Here is a 20361-nt window from a genome sequence, read left to right as displayed (position 1 = left end):
TTCAGTGAAGCTCACTCAGTGTATGGACTGCGGGCCAGTTGGGCCTGCTTAACTCTGATACCATTGAAATGCAAAGCCTGATACAGTCTGGTGCCCTGTGCGAGCTTAGCAAAGCCAGAGTAAGTGCTGCTGTTCCAATAACAGCTGAAGAGGGAAGCACAGGGCACTGCCAGGGTCCGATGCCAGCACCATGTGAATTGAAAAAAGTATGAAAGGGGGTTAGATTCTGTTACCACTTTCCCTCAAGTTTCCTATTTCTCTTCTTTTAAGACTGAATGTTGAGGAGATGCGTCCTGCTGTAACCCCAACTGTAAATCAATGTGGAGGTCTGGGGAACTGAGGGGAGAGAGGAGAGGTTGGTGTGCTTTTCAAGTGGGAAAAAGGACAAAGGAACCCAGGGCAAAATATTTCTGAGGCCCACTCAAGGCTTAGTGGGGATCCCAAACACCACCTATCTCATTGGTTTAACGCCACAGAAGCCAGCTGTGCACACCCTGAAGGGACTGAGGTAATGACAGTGAATAGAAGTGACTGCTAAGGGCTCCCTCTCCACAGCAGCATGGCTCACAGAACCTGGGGAGCTGAGCTCAGCCCGGCCTAGCACAAGGATTCTCCACTTCTATGGCTAAGCTTAAGGAGTCTTCTTATTTCCTCAGCAGATGCTTTGGGTTTACAGTCACCACCTACCTATGGAAATGGGGATGTGGACTCACACCCACTTACTCCATGCAGCAGAGCAGGCTGCGTGGAGAAGATTGATTACTTTCATCTTTGTGATTGCATTTTATCTTTTGATGCCCTGGATGTTTATTCCTTTATCATGTATTAATTATTGGCATTCTCTAGGCTTCCTTCTGTCTTAATCTGATTTAAAACAGACATTTGCATTTGAAAAGTAGCTAGCATGTATAGCAAATCCTTTCCCTTGGTTTGCTATTAGTGCAGCCAGCTTTGATGTATTATATTAATGCTGTTTGCCAGGGGTGAAATCAGCACACCACCTATGGAGAGGCACTTCATGGTGAACCTACTGCTTTTACCCACAGGCAAAGCATCTACCTCCCCTGGTGCAAAATCTGGATGCTGACTGCAGCAGCATGGTCACACAACTGCTCCTCTCCCTGCTGCCATCAACTAGGTTTTGGAAGGCCTAGAGGCTCTGCACCGTGCCCATGGCACGGGATGCCTCATGCAAACCCCAACCTGCTGACCTGCCACCAGAGAAGGGTGAATTTACAGGAGACGGATTAGACATCCATTGCAACAGAGGAAGCGAGAGCTAAACACACTACAGTGCACCAAACCAGCAGCTGAGGGTTGTGCAGGGAACGAGGCCGGTGAACTGCAGAGGAACTCATGGCAAGACGAGGACTGGATGAGGTCAGAATTTGCCTAATGGTCTTCCCAAGGGTTATAAGCATGGAGGCTGAAATACACATGTGCTTCAAAACCTTTTTGTGCCAGTTGAGAAATCAGTCCTCTGGTGAGTGAGTTCAATACCAGTATTTCCTTTTTTCCTTTTTTTTTTTTTTTGATTGCACTGTATTGCTTACATAATTTAGGGCTTTTGGGAAGTTGCTCTGAACCTGATTGATCTGTTTGAACTGGTGCAAAGGGCACATGGAGCCACTGCTGTAACCCACCCGGGCTGGGTTAACTGCAGTGGTGAGTGGTGGGCACAGGACCAGATGACCAAAGGTGCAGTGCCCAGCTCACTGATGTGACCGTAGCAGAACTGGCTCAAGTCACCAACCTCAACCCACCATGGCTGCTTGTGCAGGCTTTCCTCTGCTCTGTTGAGGTCTGGCAGTAAAACTGCATGGAACAGCCTCTCCTCACTCTGCTCCAGCACAATATTCCAGATCAGCTGTGACTCCTTGAATGGGAGGATTTGCTCACCTGGCTCCTGCTGTTAGGACTAGGTGAAAAGCAGTATTTTTGTGTGGCAAAGCTGGTGAGGGGATGGCCTTTGGCAAGAGGCAGGGCTGAGCAGCAGGGGCTAGAAACCAGGCTTTCCCAGAACAGCATATCTGATCACAGCATTAGTTGATGAAGTAAAGCTCAAAGTGAACTTGTTTCTTCCTAAATGCTCACATAGAGTTTTGTACCAGGTTGACTTGGTTTTAAAAGCATTTAAGTTAAATTATTACAATTTCTGCTCCTGGATGAGATTTAAAGCAGCTTTCAGAACTCATTTACCAAAGGGGTTGGAAAAGTTATTTCAAGTTAACAGCCTACATTACAGTAGTAGTTATTTGAACAGGTGGGGACTGGGGGAAGTAGGGACATTAGCCAAATCATGAATCATAAGCTAATCAGATTGCCACCCATGTTTGCACCAAAAGGAAAAAAAGTCATGCATGAAAATACACATACTGCCAGCTAGAGAACTGATTTAGCAAGGACCCAAACTTTTTCTGGGGATTTTTGGGGTGAGTGGCTACACTTCCACTTGGTGGGGCAGGAGGTCTCTCTGGAAGCCATCAGGGAGGCTGGTTCTCCTCTGACTCTACCAACTCTGAAGGCCTGGGACTCCTTCGTACTCTTTGCTCCTCACAGCATTCCTGCTCCATCCAAGCAGGGAGTTCGGGGCCTTGCATTCTTTACCTTTACCCTTCACTGGGTCTATTCTGCCAGCCCTTGGATTTGAGGCTCTTTCCACAGGTGAGCAGGCAAAACAAAGGCCCCAACTTCAGATGTCCCAAGAGGGCACCCCAAGAACACCCATAGCCTCCACCTCCTCCAAGGAAGCTCCTCTCTCTCTGGTGCAACAGGATGTGCTTGGCTGTCTGGGAAGAAGTGGGTCACAGGGCTGTGCAGAATCGTGCTATGGCCCAGCTATGCTGGGCAGCAAGGGCTGCAGCAGGTCTGCACTACCCATGCACTGGGGTGGGGGTTCATCTCTTGAAGCACAGTCACTGAGAAGTCCCTGGGGTAAAAAAAATACAGAGATTTAACTGTATTTAAAATAAAATAAAACTACACTATTGAAACTCTGTTGATGTTAGTGGAATTCCTTGTGTCTTACACCAGCAGGCGGAAAATCAGATCTAAAGTGCTGAGGCTGCTGGCAGATACTTGCCTGTTTGTGTGTGCAGTGGAGAAAAGTGCTTGTTTGGTGCTGATTGCAGACTACAGAATAAGAGCAATTTCTCATCCCACCTCCACAGAAGCTATTTAAATAGTTCTACACCCACTTTGAAATATGCTCAGTTAAAAAGGGAGTAAATCTGGAAGTTATTACTCCTCAAAGAAAGAAGCACCAATAAATAGGCTTTACTAAGACTGCCGGTGCTCTCGGGGATAGCACCCGCCTAAGAGCTTTCCCTCCACCAGCCTGCCTTTGCTGTGAAACAGTTTTTATTAGGCAGCCTGCAGAGAAAACACACGCTGCTGCAGGAAAGAGCCCTATGGCTCGTGTCTGAGGAGCCCTTGGAGCCGACCCTTTGTCCCAGTGAGGCTTGGGGCCAAAGCCCAGCTGGCTATATGCAGACGCCTTGCAGGCTGCACAAGCCCCCACGTGCTCCCCTTCCAGCACAGGAGGGGAGGGAACAACCAGAAAAACGAAAGGACATGCCAGACAAAGCAATAGGCAGAGCACTAATTTAAAAAGCCCTTAGGAAATACTGGGGATAGAGTGGCATCATGTGCAGTCATTCAATGCCTCCCTTTCCCCTCCATGGGGACTCCCAGCCACAAACTCACTCACAAAGTGAAAGCATTTGCCAATTCTTTCCCAAAACTGGTGGTGGAGATTTAACCCATGGCACAGCACCTCTACAGGGCTTCTGGCAGGCTGCTGCCCACCACCTGGCCACTCTTCCAATGCCCATGTCCCGTGTCTCACTCCCTCTTTGCCAGCCCTCCTGCCCAGCAGGACAGTGTAGGGGGACATCCTTCCCCAGAGCAGTTCCTGGCCAAGTGTCTTCCCAGGGGCTATGAAGGGAAAAGTTAAACTCAGGTGGGGAACTGGGCCACCAGCTCTGTGCAGGAGAGTCAGCTGGGACCTGGGGACCTTGCTGCTTATCACCCCCAAGCCACCTGCAATGCTGGTCACACCTGACAGTAGGTATTTGAGCAGCCCGGGAGCCTTCCCAACCCCACCACATTAGGTGTTTTTGGATTTAAGGTGTTTCCAAGTTAGGCTGCACACAAAGAGAGAGTTTTGTGAATTGATTGCACTCAAAATAGCCACAGAGTGCTAAGTCCTCTGATGAATCTCATACAAAGCCACCGTCAGAGCCAGCTGCTTGTATTCAGACCCACTCAGCACAGTCATCCTGCTTCTGTAACGCAGCACACCGGGGCCCTGACCCTAGAGCGAGTTACAGGCAAAGCCTTGTTTGTCTCTGGCTTTCCCCAGCAGAGCTCTGCTGTGAGATTAAGATCTTAATATTTATAAGTCTCTGGTTTTACTATCTGTTTAATGTCACAGTAAATCAGGTGCCTACACTGCTATCCCTCCATCCCACCTGAAACTCTGACCTTCTTAGCAAGGGGCAGTTATGTGCTTCCTTAAAAATAAACTAATTATAAACCCACTGATTTTCTCACATTTAAACTGTCTCTGTAACAGCCAGTTATTTCCCAGGACACGAGAAAAAGCTGTTACAATGTCAAAGCTTGAACAGTTACATATCTGATATTTCAATGGATAAGACTTGATATTTTTATTCCCATGTGGTATTACCAAGACATGATAAACAACCACAGCATTAGTCTTAATTTGTGGAGCAAAGATCATTTTAATTTGCTCCAAGATGAGGAATAATTTTAACAGAGTATTACCATTCCACAAACAACTATTCGAAAGCCTGTTCTGTCCTTCCCTCCTTCCTGCTTCCTTTTTTTTAATGATAAAGCAACACAACTCTGGCCAAGGGCTATTTGAAGGCAGAGACAGTTTGTAAGCCAGCCTTAAGTCTTTCCAGACTGGTGAGTGGGTTTCAAAAATGCTTTCCAAAGTTTAACCTGGCCTTGTCATTACTGAATAAAAGGAGAACGCTGACTTTGTCTCCCGGGGACCTCCTTGGCTCCCACCAGAAGGTGAGCAAACATCACACAGGAGTCAGATCCTCTCCCCCAGCCTTCTGTTAAAAGCTTTGCTCTTTAATCTGCGTATAATCACCCAAACCAAAGTGGCATCTGCAGGTCCTCAGCATCTGTGGAAACCAGGCTCACAAACACAGAGCCAAGCCTGGAGCTCCAGGCTGAAAGCTCTGCAAGGTTTTGCTTAGTTCTTTGGAAATTCTTGTTGCACTTCACCATGGAAAAGCACACTGTGGCAAAGAATGGTGGTTTGAGCTAATTAAGCAACAGAGTAACAATTTTTAACTGCACATGTGCCTGTCAATAAGTCCTTCCAAACATCTTTGCTCCACTGTGTTTTTATGCTGCTTTTTCCCTAGGATCATGACAGACTTGACAATGGTGATAAATCAGCTCTCAAGCCATCCTATTAGCCAGGAAAGCATTATCAAGCTCATTTAGCTGGAAATGTGAGGCCCCCAGGTAATCTAATAGGGTGATTGCCCTAGGGTGACAAGCCAGTCTCAGGAGGGGGAGTTCCACTCCACCCATTCTGGGAGGATGCTCTCCTGGAAGGCATGGGCCTGATTCTAGCTTCCCTACTTAGGGAAACACCTTAAGCATAGAGTTACCAGAATAAAAAAAAAAGGGGGGGGGGTCGGTGCAGGTAAGCAAGTGACAGCATTTCAGCATTTTCCTCTTATGGTTTGAATGGATTTCAATCCAAGAAGCAAGTTTTTACTTTCGGGTTTCAACCTGATAGAGAAATATCCAACATCCAGTCAAGGGCATTACTCAACAGCATCAAAAATAACACACATTCAAGTGGGCCAAGCAGCAGGAAGTTTTTCACATTAAAAAAGAGGAAGGTACCACCAGATTTAGGTGGCAACTGAGCCAGGAACTCTGAGGAATTAAATTCTGAAAGCATCTAAAGCTACAGCTGGACACCAAGAGAAAGGCTCAAAATGAGGAGTACATACTAACCCATCTCTAAGAATTTGGCCCCAAGTGACTTGCCACAGATTGGGCAGGTGTTAAGTTGCAAAGCCAGAAATAGAAAACCAATTCCTTCTCCTGGCCTTTCATTTGAAGGCTTGGACAGGTTCCCAGACAACTGCCAGACATATGAAGATATAAATTATTTGGAAGAGTGCAAAGGGTAACGAACCAGGGTCAAAAGGCACCTGCAACCTTGCAGATCCTTAGCAGGCAGCACTGACCAGAGCAAACCCAGGTTGTGACTCGTGTACTTGCCACATGGATACAATGAAATACCGTTTCACCACCGAATCTTCCTTTTCTCCAGGCATGATATGCATTATACACTGGTTTGTGCTCCACCATCCACCTGCCTGGTAGCAGATGCAGACAGATTTATTACCAAAGAGAAAGGTAGGCTTCCATTTCTGGAGCGCTCTGCCTCTAGCTGCTGCCCAGGCTGTGGATAACTCTCCACTGAAGAGCCAAAGGCAAGCAGTGTGATTCCTGCTACCTGCACTGCCCACAGGGCCCAAGCTGCAGCAATGAAATGGGCTGGAGGCAGGCTGATTTCAGTTTGTTATATAGGAGAATTACAAACAGTGGGTGATGGCTTAGAAAGGTCTTCAAAAAGGCAAGTGATCCCCATAGCCACTCTCAACCCAGTTACAGGCATGCACACACCTCCCTAGGTAGGTCTTGCCTGCCACAATGGGATCCAGATCTCTCCGAGGCAATGATACCGCAACTCAGGAATCCTATGGATAAAGCCTGCGGAGATTTATTTCTCTGTGGTCTAAAATGACAACCTCACTGCCCTTTTCCAGATCCAAATATTTTAAAGCTGAAGTATTCACTGGTGCTGTGAAGTGGGCAACAGCCTGGGTACGTCAAGGGCAGGGCAGTTCAGCTGGAAACCCAACAGCTTTCACTTCCCTCCTACACTTCCCTATTGTGGGAAGCAGCGCTTTGGTATCACAGGCTCACGATCACCCCACCTTCACAATCTATTTGTAACAGCTACTGTCCTTGGCACAGGCTGCAAAGCTCACAGCCTTCCTTTTCTGTTTGAAACTGGTCCCCAGTGGCTTAATTTGCAGACAGTAATGGGATTCCACCTTCCTGCGCCTGACAGAAGGTGCCTCTGTGAGCAGCCTTGGTTCACCTTTCAAGAAGCTGACCTCGTTTTTCTTCCTGAACAGCATCCCAGTTCTTGTATGTGGGCTGTGACAAGTGTTTCAGAGAAGGATTACAGGGTTAACAAATAGATAAATATTTAATCCCACTTGCCCACTTAAGTCATTGTCCAAAATTTCTACCCCCTGTACCTAAATCTACTCTGGCTGTAGGTATGACTTTCTTCTCAGAATCTGACTTTCTTCTTATTATTCCCATCTTCTTTCTTCAACAGTCCTCCCTCCAATCAAATTATTTTGGAAGAGAATTATCTTCTCTTGGCTCCAACTACAGGATTGACCCTCATTTTCTATCAGTAATGCACCCTTCCGTAGTAGGCTCTCACCTCTTTCACTGAAGAGGCACACTGTCTTCACCCACATTACCTCACATTTCTCCTCTCAATTCACCATTAAGCACAGGGATAAGAGGAAAGGACACAACAGGAGCCTCAGCTCATTCCTAGGACATGCATGGAAGAGCACAAGGATGGGGAAGCTTTTGGCCAATATGGGGTTTCTGTCCCTCAGGTGGCATAAGGCTCTTCTTTATCCGGCAGCAGGAGAGGGGGATTGCAACCCAGAGCAGGCAAATCCGTTAGTTTTAGTGCTGGATATAAGCAACAAGGAAAGGACGTTGGGACAGTTTCGTGATATCCAGGATCTTGTGCAAGCACCTTGAAGCCCATCCCAGTTAATCTCCCCAGTATTATTTGTGAGCTAGCGTATATGTGCAACATATACGCTCACCCGCGGTGCAATCACCCCTTCCAGCAATCTGGGGCTCCCAGCTGCGCTCCTGCCACCCTCCCCAGCCTGGGTTCACCACACAGACCAGCCTGACAGACGAGGGCTCTCCCAGTAACAGAGGCTGGCCATGAACTGAACGCAAAGGAGCGAGTGAGGTTCGGCTCAAACAGGTCGCTGCAGGGATGGTTGGGTGCTGAGACAGCTCCCTACAGACTGCTCGTTCATCAGCATCGTTTCACCGCCTGCCCCAGGGGAGCACAGGGCCTGCTCCCGGGGGGCATCGACTCAACGCACCCCGGCCAGGGCCGGCGATGGCGGGAGCGCCTGGAGCCCCGGCAGCCCCAGCACGGGCAGCGGAGCCGCGTCCCCCCCTCTCCCTGCCTTCCTCGTCGGGGAGAGCGGCCGCGCCCGCGGCTCCTGGCCCTGCCCGCGCCACACAGGGCGCCTGTTCCCAGGCCCCTCGCGACTGGGTTTCTGGGTCTCAGCCACGGTTTTGTGCCCGCTCCCCCTGCGCGCAGCCGAGCCCCGGGGCGGCTTCAGCGCAGCGGCGGCGCCGCGCTCGGCAGGGGGCGGCAGCGGCGGCGCCGGCACTGCTGGCAGAGAGCGGGGTCGGGCCGCCCCCGACCGGGGGCTGCACCGGCGGGGAGGCGGAGCGGACCGGGAGCGAAGGGTGGCCCTGGCGCTGGGCCGGGGCTCGCCGGGTGCCGGCCCGCGGGGGCAGCGCGGAGCACTCCCGTCCCGGCGCACCCCACACTGACCCCAGTCGGCAAAACCACTCCCGCCCCAGCGGCGGCGCCCCCCGCCCGCGGGTTATGAATGGGCGAGGCGGAAGCCCCGCCCCCCCGGACGTGACGCCCGCCAATGGGGGCGCGGGGAGCGCGGCGGGGTGAGGTCAGCGCGCGGGGCGGGGGCGGCGCGGGCCGGGCGCGGCGGGCGGGGGTCGCGGCCCCGGGCGGGCGGAGCGGGGCGCAGGGCTAGGTGGCCGCGGCGGCCGCGGCCCGGGGGAGGCGGGGAAGGAGGGAGGGGCGAGCAGGAGAGGGAGGAGGAAGAGGAGGAGGAGGGTCCTCGCCGCCACCGCTCCGTCCTGGGGGCCATTCAGCAGGAGCGAGGCGAGGAGCGAGCGGCGCCGGGGCCGGGCGGGGGGCTCCGGGCGATGCGGGGCTTCGTCAGGCTGCGGCGCGGCGGCCGCGGGCTGTGAGCCGGCGGGGCCGGGCCGGGCCGGGCTGGGCTGGGCTGGCGGGGCGGGGAGGGGCGGCCCTGAGTGCATGCGGGGCGCCCCGCCGGGCCGCCGCCCGGCCGCCGCCCGCCGCCCCTGAGACACCGGCGGCGAGAAAGTTGCGGCGGTCGCCCACATGCGCGGCCGCGGCCGGCGGCTTGGGGAACGGCGCCGAGCGGAGGTGGGCGAAGAGAGTTTGAAGCGCTCGCCGGCGGGAAGATGGCGGAGCGGAGCTGAGAGCGGCGCCCGGCGAGCTCGGGCCGCCCCCGCCTTCCTCCGCAGCCCCCCGGACCCCCGCCGGACACATGCAGGCCAAAAAACGCTACCTGACGCTGCTCTCCGCCGGCACCTGTCTCGCCCTGCTGCTCTACCTGGGAGGCGTGCGGCTGCGGGCGGCCCGGCACCCGCCGCCCGGTAGCCGGCATGGCCCCCGTCCCGGCGGCGCCGAGCGGCCCTGGCCCCGCTTTCCCGATGCCCTGCGGCCCTTCGCGCCTGCCGAGCGCCCGGGCCCCGAGGGCGGCGGGCGCGTCTCCCCCCGGCAGCGGCGGGACGCCAGCGCCGGCCTCTACCGCGGGCGCCGCTGCCGCATGGAGTCCTGCTTCGACTTCGCCCAGTGCCGGAAAAACGGCTTCAAGGTCTACGTGTACCCGCAGCAGAAAGGAGAGAAGATCGCCGAGAGCTACCAGAACGTCCTGGCCGCTATCGAGGGCTCCCGCTTCTACACCTCGGACCCCGGGCAGGCCTGCCTCTTCGTCCTTAGCCTGGACACGCTGGACCGGGACCAGCTCTCCCCCCAGTACGTGCACAACCTCCGCTCCAAGGTACAGAGCCTCCACCTGTGGAACAACGGCAGAAACCACCTGATTTTTAATTTATACTCCGGCACCTGGCCCGACTACACCGAGGATGTGGGGTTCGACATTGGCCAGGCCATGCTGGCCAAAGCCAGCATCAGTACTGAAAACTTCAGACCCAACTTTGACGTTTCTATCCCACTCTTTTCTAAGGATCATCCTAGGACAGGAGGGGAGAAGGGATTTTTAAGGTTTAACACCATCCCTCCTCTCAGGAAGTACATGTTGGTATTCAAGGGGAAAAGGTACCTGACGGGGATAGGGTCAGACACCAGGAATGCCTTATATCACGTCCATAACGGAGAGGATGTTGTCCTCCTGACCACCTGCAAGCATGGCAAAGACTGGCAAAAGCACAAGGATTCGCGCTGCGATCGAGACAACGCCGAATACGAAAAGTAAGTGAGCGGTGCCCCTTTCCCTGTGCTTGTGTCCTCAGGGACATGCCGGCGTGCCCGGCTCTGCAGGCAGCCCCTGCCACCGGGCAGATGTGAGCAGATGTGTACCGATACGCATTCAGTGGCCAGAGGAAAGCCTCCAGCTCTCCTTTGGGCAGGTCGGTGGCTTCCCCTGTCCCCCGTGATGCTGCCGGCTGGCTCGGTGCTGCCTTGGCCGGGGGAGCCGGCGGGGAGGCATTGAAGGGCGATGCGGTGTCCTGCAACCGTGGCGTTGCTTGCCCAGGGACTGATGACCTGCATCCGCAGCCCGCTGGCTTTCCAAACGTGGCCAGCGGCGGAGATGCTGCTGGAGGATGCGCTGGCACTTGGCACTACCCTTTGTCTTCCCAGCGCCTCTTAGATGCCCTGTGCCCTCTCTGCCCTGAAACAAAGTTTGTACGATTCCTCAGCCCTCTCCAGGTCGCGTGTGACCCTGGCTCCTGCAGAGGGTTGGTTGCTGAGGGCGATGGCTGAGATGCTCTCTCCAAAAAGCACTGCCCGGCGTCTGGCTGGTGTTTGTGTGTCTCCTCAGACAAACCAAGAACTTGCCTAGCCGTATTTTTCCCCTCAGTTCAAACTAGCGCAGCATCAGTAAAGAAAGGAGGAAAAAGAAATGCTGACTGTGTTCACGTCCTGTGTCCGAGTTTTTGTCTTTTACGTGTGAGAGGATACACCAGTGATGCGAGCACATCCTGTGCTTGCTCAGTTCCTTGACTTTCCCCGACTTTTATTTTTATTTGTTGGTAATGTTACAGTGTAGCCAGATTTTGTCTCGCTGTGCTGTTGCCGTTGTATTCCAGTCTGCTTTTCACGTTTGTATATATAGCTACCGGGAAAATCGCTTCCTGGGAATTACCTCCAGGACTGCGATGCTGACTAAGCCGTTTGCAACTGATTAGTTCATTTAAATGCCGACCACCACTATGCTTACTGCAGAGTAGGTGCCTATATATGAAGTTTTTCACGTGAGAATGTTTCCTGGGTAGCAGGAATTAGACGCTGAATTAAAGCAGACCAGCTGTACAGCACTGGGTGTACAGCAGTGGAGCTGCACCCGGAGCTGCCAACAGCTGGAGGGTTTTGTGGTGCACAAGGGAACCTGGGTGGAAAAATACTTCTGGAGAGCAGTTAGGAAGAAACTACGTTGGCATTAATACTGATGAAAATTTCCGACTGGCTGCCTGCTTCTGCACTGAAACTATCCCCAGGGATTTGGGAAAGATGGGGAAGGTCAGCACTGCAAAGCCAGGAAGCCTGCCTGTGCCTGTGTGAACTCTGCTCACCTTTCGGTTACTGTAATTCTGCTGCAGAGAGGGAGGAAACAGCAGTGCAAACAGTCAGTGGACTTTTAATCCCATTCACTTTCAGGAAATTGATGGGTGAATGGTGAAACGATGCACACGTGGAAACGATACAGCAGCAGTGACGGGTGATCAGTAGAGATACTAAGCTAAGCTCGTGATTTGTCACCCAGGAGTCCCTTTGGTTTGTGATCTCCTTCAGGGAGTATTTTTTTGTGGGGAAAAAGGGAGACCTGACAATTGCAGCCTTGCAGGCTGTGCTGGTTTTTGGTTTTTAGATCTCAGCACTGGAGCTAATTTAGAGATGGGAAGAGTCCTGGTTATTTGCTGCACAGTATACCATGTGCGCTGTCAAGGTGTCGTAAAAGCAAACATACCCGCCTGTGGTTTGACGTGAGTCAATTTTTTTACAGCTATGCCATTTGGTCTAATAAAAAATAGACCTCTCCCCATGAGTTCTGCTCCTCCCAAAGTGTCTTTGCCACTTATTTTGTAGTGAGAGGTGTACATAACAACCCTTAGGGGATTACAATAGCATGAACCCAACTGGTTTGCTGTGCTGTTCATACAAAAAGTGGACTTGCTGCTAACATGTGGCCGTATCTGAGGTGGTGTGGAGAGGCTTCAACATTTGTTGCAATGCTGCTGTTAAAAGACAGGAACTAAAAAAAGATGTTGACAAGAAAACAAGATTACTCTTAAGAACCGAGGCAGGCTGAATCTGTGGTTGAGCTGCTGAGGTGAATGGGCTCTGCTGAACAACTGCAAATGCTGAAGCTCTTTGACCCAGCATCTTACCGGAGTGAGCGCACCTGCCAGAGCGTGCTGCTGCCCCTTCACACTCCTGCTTTGGTGCCTATGCACAGCAAAGTATGCCATCTGGTGATCTCCCAGCACCACATCCTGCCGTGGCCTCTGGCTCCTCTGTGCAAATAGGGACCATGCCTGGTGCTCCGCTCCCTTTATAAAATGTGACAGGGTCACATCCTCAAGTTAGGATAATGCAGCCAGGCGGTTGAAATGCTTCTGTGCTGATCTGTAACCCAGGTGTGAAAGCTGTAGGAGGGACTCTGTTGTCCATCCCGGACAACTGTCAGATGCTGCTGTCCTATCACAGCATCTGTTAATCAACGAGGCTGTAGTTGCTGGGAAAAGAAATGTCTCTAAATATGTCTGGGCCTTGAAAACTGCACACAGAGGGACTCTTGTGAGGCATTTTGGGCTTGGATTCAACAATGCATCCTCAAGGTTTTAATCAAAAAGAAGAAAAAACATACTCTCCAGGATACATCTATTTGCATATCTGTATAGAGTTGGAAGTTGCATATTGTGGTTTTCTGTGCCTGTTTTCCCATCCTCTGCTGTGATCTTTACACCATTTCACTTCATGTGAAGGACAAGAGTGTGGGTGCCCTGGCCATGGGGAACTGGCCCTGAGATACCAGTCCTTTTCAGGCTGAACTATGAATGATTTACTCTAGGTAGAGGCCTTGCCAAGTCGGGTAAATTAGATGACCAGATTTTAAAACATGTTAACCTCATGTCAGCAGGGTGGTGGCGTTATGTTGTGTTAAGCTTGGGGCCAGCACACATTGCAAGTTACTTGTGATGGGGTTTCATCTTCAACAGAGTATTTGGGGTTGTATTTGCATGAGGTCCACCTGTCTGCAGGATGTGGTGTGTCCTCTCTAGGAGGTTGAAGATACCAACAAAGGTGACTTCTTGACCTGTGGAAGAACGTGTAGAATGTCTTACTTGGGGGAAGGAGGGCTGGGCATGTGTGTATTTGACTCTGTGAATTGTATTGAAAGATCCGTCTGTATGTCACAGCTAATTAATTTGCATCCTAGTTATGCATCTCAGCAGATAAAGTTAATGCAGACTAAAATGAATTACATTATCATGATTAGACTACTAGCAAACAGGATATAAAGGAAAACAAAGAAAAGCTCTGGTTGCTTTGCGATGTCCTTGGTTATCAAAGTTGGCCTTTGTCACCCGGCACTAGGGCAGCTGGGCTTTCTGAATTCCTCCACAATAGGATTTCAGCCTCAAGCTTTCAGTTTCACAAAGGGTTAAGTGAATAAACACTGCTGCTGCTGAAGTTTGAAGACAGCCTCTTAAATATTTAATGACAGTCTAAATATATACATATGTACAATGTGTTTTAAACAAAGGCAGAATTCATATACAGGCTTAACTGGTTCCAAATAATTACTTTTTGGAAGGTAATATAAATGACTACGGATACTGAAAGAAATGGAGGAATGTAATGTTCTAGTAAAGCCAGATGCAGAGAAGAGATTTGCACCAAAATGAGGACCTTTCTAGGAAAGTAAATAATGTCTGTGGCATATTCTCTGATTTACAGCAACTCTGCCCTTGGAAGATGGAGAGGGTAGTGGTGATGGTATCTAAAAACATAAGGTCTCATCAGAAGCTCATTCAAGGAGACTTTTTCCTCGTCCGTGGAGGACAGCTGAAGTAAATGATGTAAATGAAGGAAAGGGGAAAAATGAATGGGGTTGAAGAGAGGAAAATGGGGAAGGAGAAGTGAGGAAAAAAATGTCTTTTTGGAGAAACGTGAACTATGGTGGAGAACATATAGTATAGTGAGGTGTTCATTACAGACTTAAGTTTTGTGACTAGTCAGCGCTCAAAAAGCCTGAGTGATCATGACTGAACTGAGAAAGGTAGGCAAAATACACAGACCCTCATGAGGTGGGACTAGTTTTGCCAGAGGAGGTTGGAGGCATGTGGTGGAGGAGCCTATGGAAGGAGCTGCTCTCACATCTGCCTGGGACTGCTGGGTGCACACACATTGTGTGCTTGTACCTGTGAAACATTTCTGCAGGGCACATGATAGCACTAGGTAGGGTCGTATGTGTACTTTTACAGGTGAATATATCCAACTGAACATTTTCGTTGATGCCTGGTATCCAGTACCTGGTGTGCACTCTACTGGTGGAACATGCATCAATCATCCCTGAACCTCCCACCTTGAAAATCCTGAGTAAAAGTCACAGTCGACCAATAGGCACAGAATGGGAAGAGATGCAAGTTTTAGTTTCATTTCCTTCCCACCAAGAATAAAATACACATATTGAAAAAAGAGAAGTGGTAGACGTAGACACTAGGGATGAGTTTGCCATTCACAAGACCGGCAGAAGAATGTGAAGTAAGGCTTAGGCTTGCCTGCCGAACATGTGATGGTAATCTGGGCGCTGCATACGCATGTATGTGCATGTTTCAAACAGGCGAAATTCTTGTATTTTCAACATACTGAGCTTCCGTGTATTGTATTAAAATACAGATGTAAATGCTACACTTCATCACTCACTGCATTATTTTTTGAATTATATAAAAGCCTTCACGAGTCAGCTCATTTGCAACTATTTAGGATGGGTTTGAGAAACCACCCAGGTTCTGGATGGCTGTTCTTCAGGACATCTGAACTGCAATGGGAACCAGTCTGTGTGTCTTGTATATCACCAGGCTGCTTTGGGAGCTTGGATAAAACTCAAAAACTACTGAGAGAGCTTGGGCATTTTCCCAGAGTATCTTGGCTCCTGCAGAGACCTGTCACCACCAGACTACTTTTTTAATATCGATTTTCAAGAAACTGGAAATTTGCCTGGTTTACAATACGTTTATTCCAAAATGCAGTAAGCAGGTAAATAACAAAGCATTAATGTATGTCTGAGAAATACAGGACTTGCTCTATTGTTTTCCTCCTCTTGCTCTCTGTATGTATTGCAGAGTGTCCTTATGGGCCTGTTGGTGCTGATTTGATGGAGGCAGGGCCCTGGGAGGAGCTGGGGTGACAAGAGCGTCCCTGAGCTCACAGCCAGCCATGCAATTCTCATCCTCCTGACTGTTTGCACCAGGCTCTTCCCACTCAGTAGAGGTGTGGGAGCAGGTGGATGCATGTGCATGAGAGTGTTTCCCCGTGTGAGCAGTGCTGGGCGCTGCCGCGTGTGTGGCCAGGTGTGTGGAATTAGCCCCGGCAGAGGAGCCCACCCTGCCCGTGGGCATTAAACCAGGCGCCCTTCTAACCTCAAGTAATTAAGTTTTTTTGTGGGGCGAGTTATTATTATAATTGCTTGCCCCAGGCCTTTCTGCATCTTTCTATGAAGCATCTCATACGAGGCTCTGTGGTGACAAAGCATTACAGTAGATGGGTGATCTGGTCCGCAGCAGGTGTGTTCTGCATGCAGAATGTAGGTGAACACTGCTTTCATGGCCAGAGGGGTCTGCTTTAATTTTTCCTGCCCAGGAAAATTGTTCTTGGGTAGTTTATTGATAAGTACTCATCACTGAACAGGCACTTGATGATAGAACAAAACCCAAATAAAAAAATATGAGTCATCATTTTAATTTCAAGTAGAATTAATCTTGAAACAAGTAGTTTGAAGGGTTTGTTGAACCCAGATCAGAACAGCGCTAAAAGTAACATTTCCAACTACCCTGGAAGATGAAGCCCTCCTGTGCCCCTAGTGAAGTGCCCTCAGCAAGAATGTGCTGCAGAGCATCCCACAGTGCTCCTGCCTTCTTGCCCTCCATGGCTGGGTGTTTCACAGAGAAAACTCCGACTTCTGCAGGACATTTTGTAGTGGCCTAAGGTAAGCTTCACTGAAATTGCTCCTAAGGGAGAGGGGTCGCTGAGTTTGGGGTTCTCCTGGGGGGCTGTGTGCACCTTCCTGCTGCTCCCTGCTGCCTTGAGAGTGTTCCCAGCTGTGGACCTCTTTGCATCCGTGCAGCTCTGAAGTAGTGCATCTTGCTGGGAGGATGGGATTAAACGAGAGGAGTTTCAGCTCAAGAAAAACCCGAGCAAAAAAGACTACTGGTTTGACTCTGCTGGAAATAATCCTTTTGCCCCACATACAGCCCTGGAACAGCCCACTGGAAGGTAAACCAGCAGCCGCGGCTCGCGGGAGAGGGAAGTAAATGAAACTGGTCGACATGAAGCACTTATTTACACAACAGATGTGAGTCAAGAGAATGTGCTGTAATCTGGAGTATTATCTGTGATTGTTTTCTTTTTCTCTCTGAGGGGTTTCTTTCAGAAAATCCACAGAGTTTTGTGGTCTTGGGTAAACAAACTGTTTTTATAACCAGAGAAAAATAATCAGTAGGTACGTGGATAACTGTTTGGCCTGTGAATGGAGTTAAGTGCCGTGTTCTGAGCTGCGGAGGTGACTGACTTCTCCAGGACTTGGCTATATCTAGATGATGATGCAAGATTTATACTCCTGTCCTGTGCTGTGTGGAGATTAGTTTAGCCTGTGAGAATGTGTGAGTATAACTTCAGGTTATATTTAAGGTTCTGCAGCCTTCCACATTGCCAAGTATTTTGAGACGTATAGGTTTCAAAACCTTCTCATGGTTTACACAGAGCAGTAGATTTGTTCCTCTTCCTCTGTTCATCCAGCTATGCTGTGCTTTTATATGAGGTTTTGTGTTGCTCTTTTTTCAATCCAAATTTCAGGAGGAAACAGGACATGTGTCATTACTGTTTTGCCCTTAATTTAAGAGCCTCCTCAGTCAGCTGTTGGAAGCATCGGTGCTAGGTAATGCTGATCCAACTCATCCCCACATCTCTGGAGCAGGCAGAGCAGGAGGGAGCTGCAGCAGGAGGTGCCTGCAACACCAGGTGTGCACAGGGGTGATTACAGATCTAAGCCAGAGGATGGTGGGAATCCTTTCTTCCATTTATAGAGCAAATTATAAATTATAACAGTTGTCAGCCATGCATTGGAAGAAACTGTCCTGGTATTGTAGCATGGGTGCCACAAAACCTGGGAGGGTTTTTAGAGACTGAGAGGTTGGAGATCAGCACACTGCAGTGGTGCAGGAGAAACAAGTTAAGGAAATGAATTCCAAATGACAACAAAAGAGAGGAGATTTTCACATGAGAAGAGGGAAATAATGTTTTAAGAAATACGGGGCCTATCTCAGCAAAATGTTGTGGTTTACTGCTTTGCTGGGAAAGAACTGGCATGAGTGCTGCCAGGCTGATGGCTTTCCAAATGCAATCTAACTTCCTAAAATGCTATAATTTCTAAGAATAAGAAAACATAACTGAAAGCTAGTCAGGAGGGTTAGGCCTCCTTAATAACAGGAGAAAAAAGATGCCATTTTCTTTAAATATCTTGTGTTTTCCCCAGTCGTCTTTTCCTTGACCTCTCACTGGGATTTAACCTCAGTTTTTCAAGTGATGTAGTGCTGCCTCCTCAGCCAGGATGCGGACAGGAGGCTAGGTGGGTGTTCCCTGAAAGGTAGTAGATGTTCATCTTGGCTAAATCAGGTTCCCATTTTGTACTCCACTGAGACAGACTTCTCCATGCTCCTGCAGTCCTTGGGTGAAGTTTAGTGCTGGCAGGGCTGTTGTAGGACCTCCTGCCTTCTCCTTCCTGTAGCACACGTGGTTTCGAGATTGTACTTGGACAGCCAGGATTGCTGCTGGCCACCATGGTTACATTTCCATATGCTTTTAAAATGAGAAGAACAGTTTGCCTTCCCCAAGCATTTCGTGGATTACTTAAATGCTTTGCCATGTTTAGAAAAAGCACTGTGTAAAGCTGAGATACTACTCATTCATGTTTTCTGTATCCCCTTTCCTAGAAGTATCAGTGAGTGAAGGTTTAAACTGATTTTCTCATAAAAGGTAGCAGTTGTCAGAAGCAGTATAAAGCAGCTCTTCTCTGTGTGTCTGGCAGGGGGAAATCGCCACAAAAGCTCTTCTGGGGTTTGACACTTGTCCTGAGTCAGGATATGTGGTACATTAGTATATGAGCCTTTTAACTCCCCTTACTTCACTCAACCCCTACCAAAGGCCACTGCCTTTCCAGGCACTGCAGCACTATCATTCCCGATCACTCCTCCAAGGGCTCTCGTGATGCAGTTAGCAAATTCAGTAAAGCTCTTCTGCTGTCAGTTGACTTTTTTCCTCCATGATGGTTTCTAGTCCAGAAATACGTGAAAAGAAAATAATTCCTGGGTTCCTAAGTGAATTTCCCATTTGCTCACTTTTCCCCCCTCTAATATCCTTTTTGTGTTTCTGAATGAAACAGAATTAGGGCTAATTTAGTTGATTGGCTGCAAAACAAAAGTATTCAATGCTAAGAATGGGAAATGAGAAGGCCTTTCTGAAATGTTACTTCTTTGCATAATTGTAATAGATTATAATTATACAGTTGGGTGTTTAGCAGTGGATTTTCTGTAAACACGGTCATGGGAAATGTCTCATCGCTCACTTGTGTCGGTTCGAGTCCCAGTGCGGTCCCGTCGACGGCTGTAACAGCATCTCTAACAATGTTTTCTCTTTGGGCTGGATGGCGTGTTACAGAGAATGCTATCTCCAGTTCCCTTTTCAGCTCCTCCTACAAAATTACCGCTGGTCGATATGGCCATGTCAGACTGTTGACACAAATCAATAAGATCAATCATTCTTCAGCTCCTAAACAAAATTGAGAGCGTGATGCTGATGGCTTGTGCGTAGCAGTAGATTCCTAAAGGAAAAATGCATGCCATAGTGTTTGCCAAATGTACATGGGGGACCCTGTCCTGTTAATAATTAGTTTTCCGAGGCTGTAAAATGGAGCATGGTATAAATAGTTTCCTAGAGCTGCAGTGTGCATTATGACCCCTGCAGCCCTCAGTCTGATGGAGAACATCACCTGACCAACAGCAGTGCTGGAAACAGGGAAGCGTGGCAGTGTTGGTTAGGAATCCTGTTTTTCTTCATTCTCCTAGAAGATCTTGACTTCTGATACTGGTTTTTGCCTCGCGAATAATTGCAGACATTGTATCACAATATTGGAATTCTTGGTGCAGTCAGGTAGTTCAGTGGGTTAGTACCAGAAAGCTCATTAAAACTGTAGTTGTAGTCTGCAAGAATAAAATCAAAGGTTGCTTCTAAAAATCAGAATCTTTATCTGAAGGGAGGGACAAATTTTTTTTATAATGTCTGAATTTATATCTCTGAAGGCTTGTTTGGGTGTGTCTGCTCATAGACTCAATCAGCTGTTTCAGGAAGATAAAGACATGAATGTTTCATCTTCTGAATTTGCCACCAACCATTGTGCTGGGTGCTAGCAGATTTTTGTTTTAATTAAATGTAATTTATCTAATCCTAATGGGAAACATAATTATAGGATTTACTTTTTAATAGCCTGATTTCAGAATTATTTTATAAAGAAGAGTAACATTTCCCCTTCAGGGCTGTTTAAAAATAAGCAAACAAAATAAAAAAACAAAGTACACTTTGCTAAAAGTAATAAATCTCAGACAAGATGCAAAAAAAAAGGCATCTGATATGTTGGAGCTGCAATAAAGCTGAAAATTAATGATCAGTAAGTTGCTGCTGCGAGAGACTGAATGCATTATGGATTTGAGGAGACGCCTATAGCTTATTAAATGTCAGCAAATTTTTGCATAGGCAAGAGAAAACCCTGATCAGAAATTGTAAAAAGATGCAACCTGCAGCTGGAAGATCCAGTGCCACAAAGGATGTGTGCACCATGTGTATTGTTGGAACATAAGAATGTGCTTTGTAAGATCAGGGTCTGAAGTTTCATGGTAAACTCCTTTAATTCCTCATCGGAGAGATTTAAATGT

At 49.0% G+C, this 20361-nt stretch overlaps 1 protein-coding gene across 1 annotated transcript in view; it reads left to right on the top strand.

The window, feature by feature from the left end:
* The first annotated feature begins 9274 nt into the window (after window positions 1-9274).
* EXT1 (exostosin glycosyltransferase 1) overlaps window positions 9275-20361 on the top strand; it is a 176629-nt gene continuing 165542 nt past the window's right edge. Inside the window, exon 1 of the mRNA XM_017826434.1 lies at window positions 9275-10402. Coding sequence (XP_017681923.1) covers window positions 9456-10402 — 947 coding nt within the window. The 5' untranslated portion in view covers window positions 9275-9455. The remainder of the gene's footprint in view (window positions 10403-20361) is intronic.

Source organism: Lepidothrix coronata, unplaced genomic scaffold (genome assembly GCF_001604755.1).
Source record: "Lepidothrix coronata isolate B3197 unplaced genomic scaffold, Lepidothrix_coronata-1.0 Scaffold126, whole genome shotgun sequence".
Taxonomy (NCBI): Eukaryota; Metazoa; Chordata; class Aves; order Passeriformes; family Pipridae; genus Lepidothrix; species Lepidothrix coronata.
This window is presented reverse-complemented; position numbering and strand designations above follow the sequence as displayed.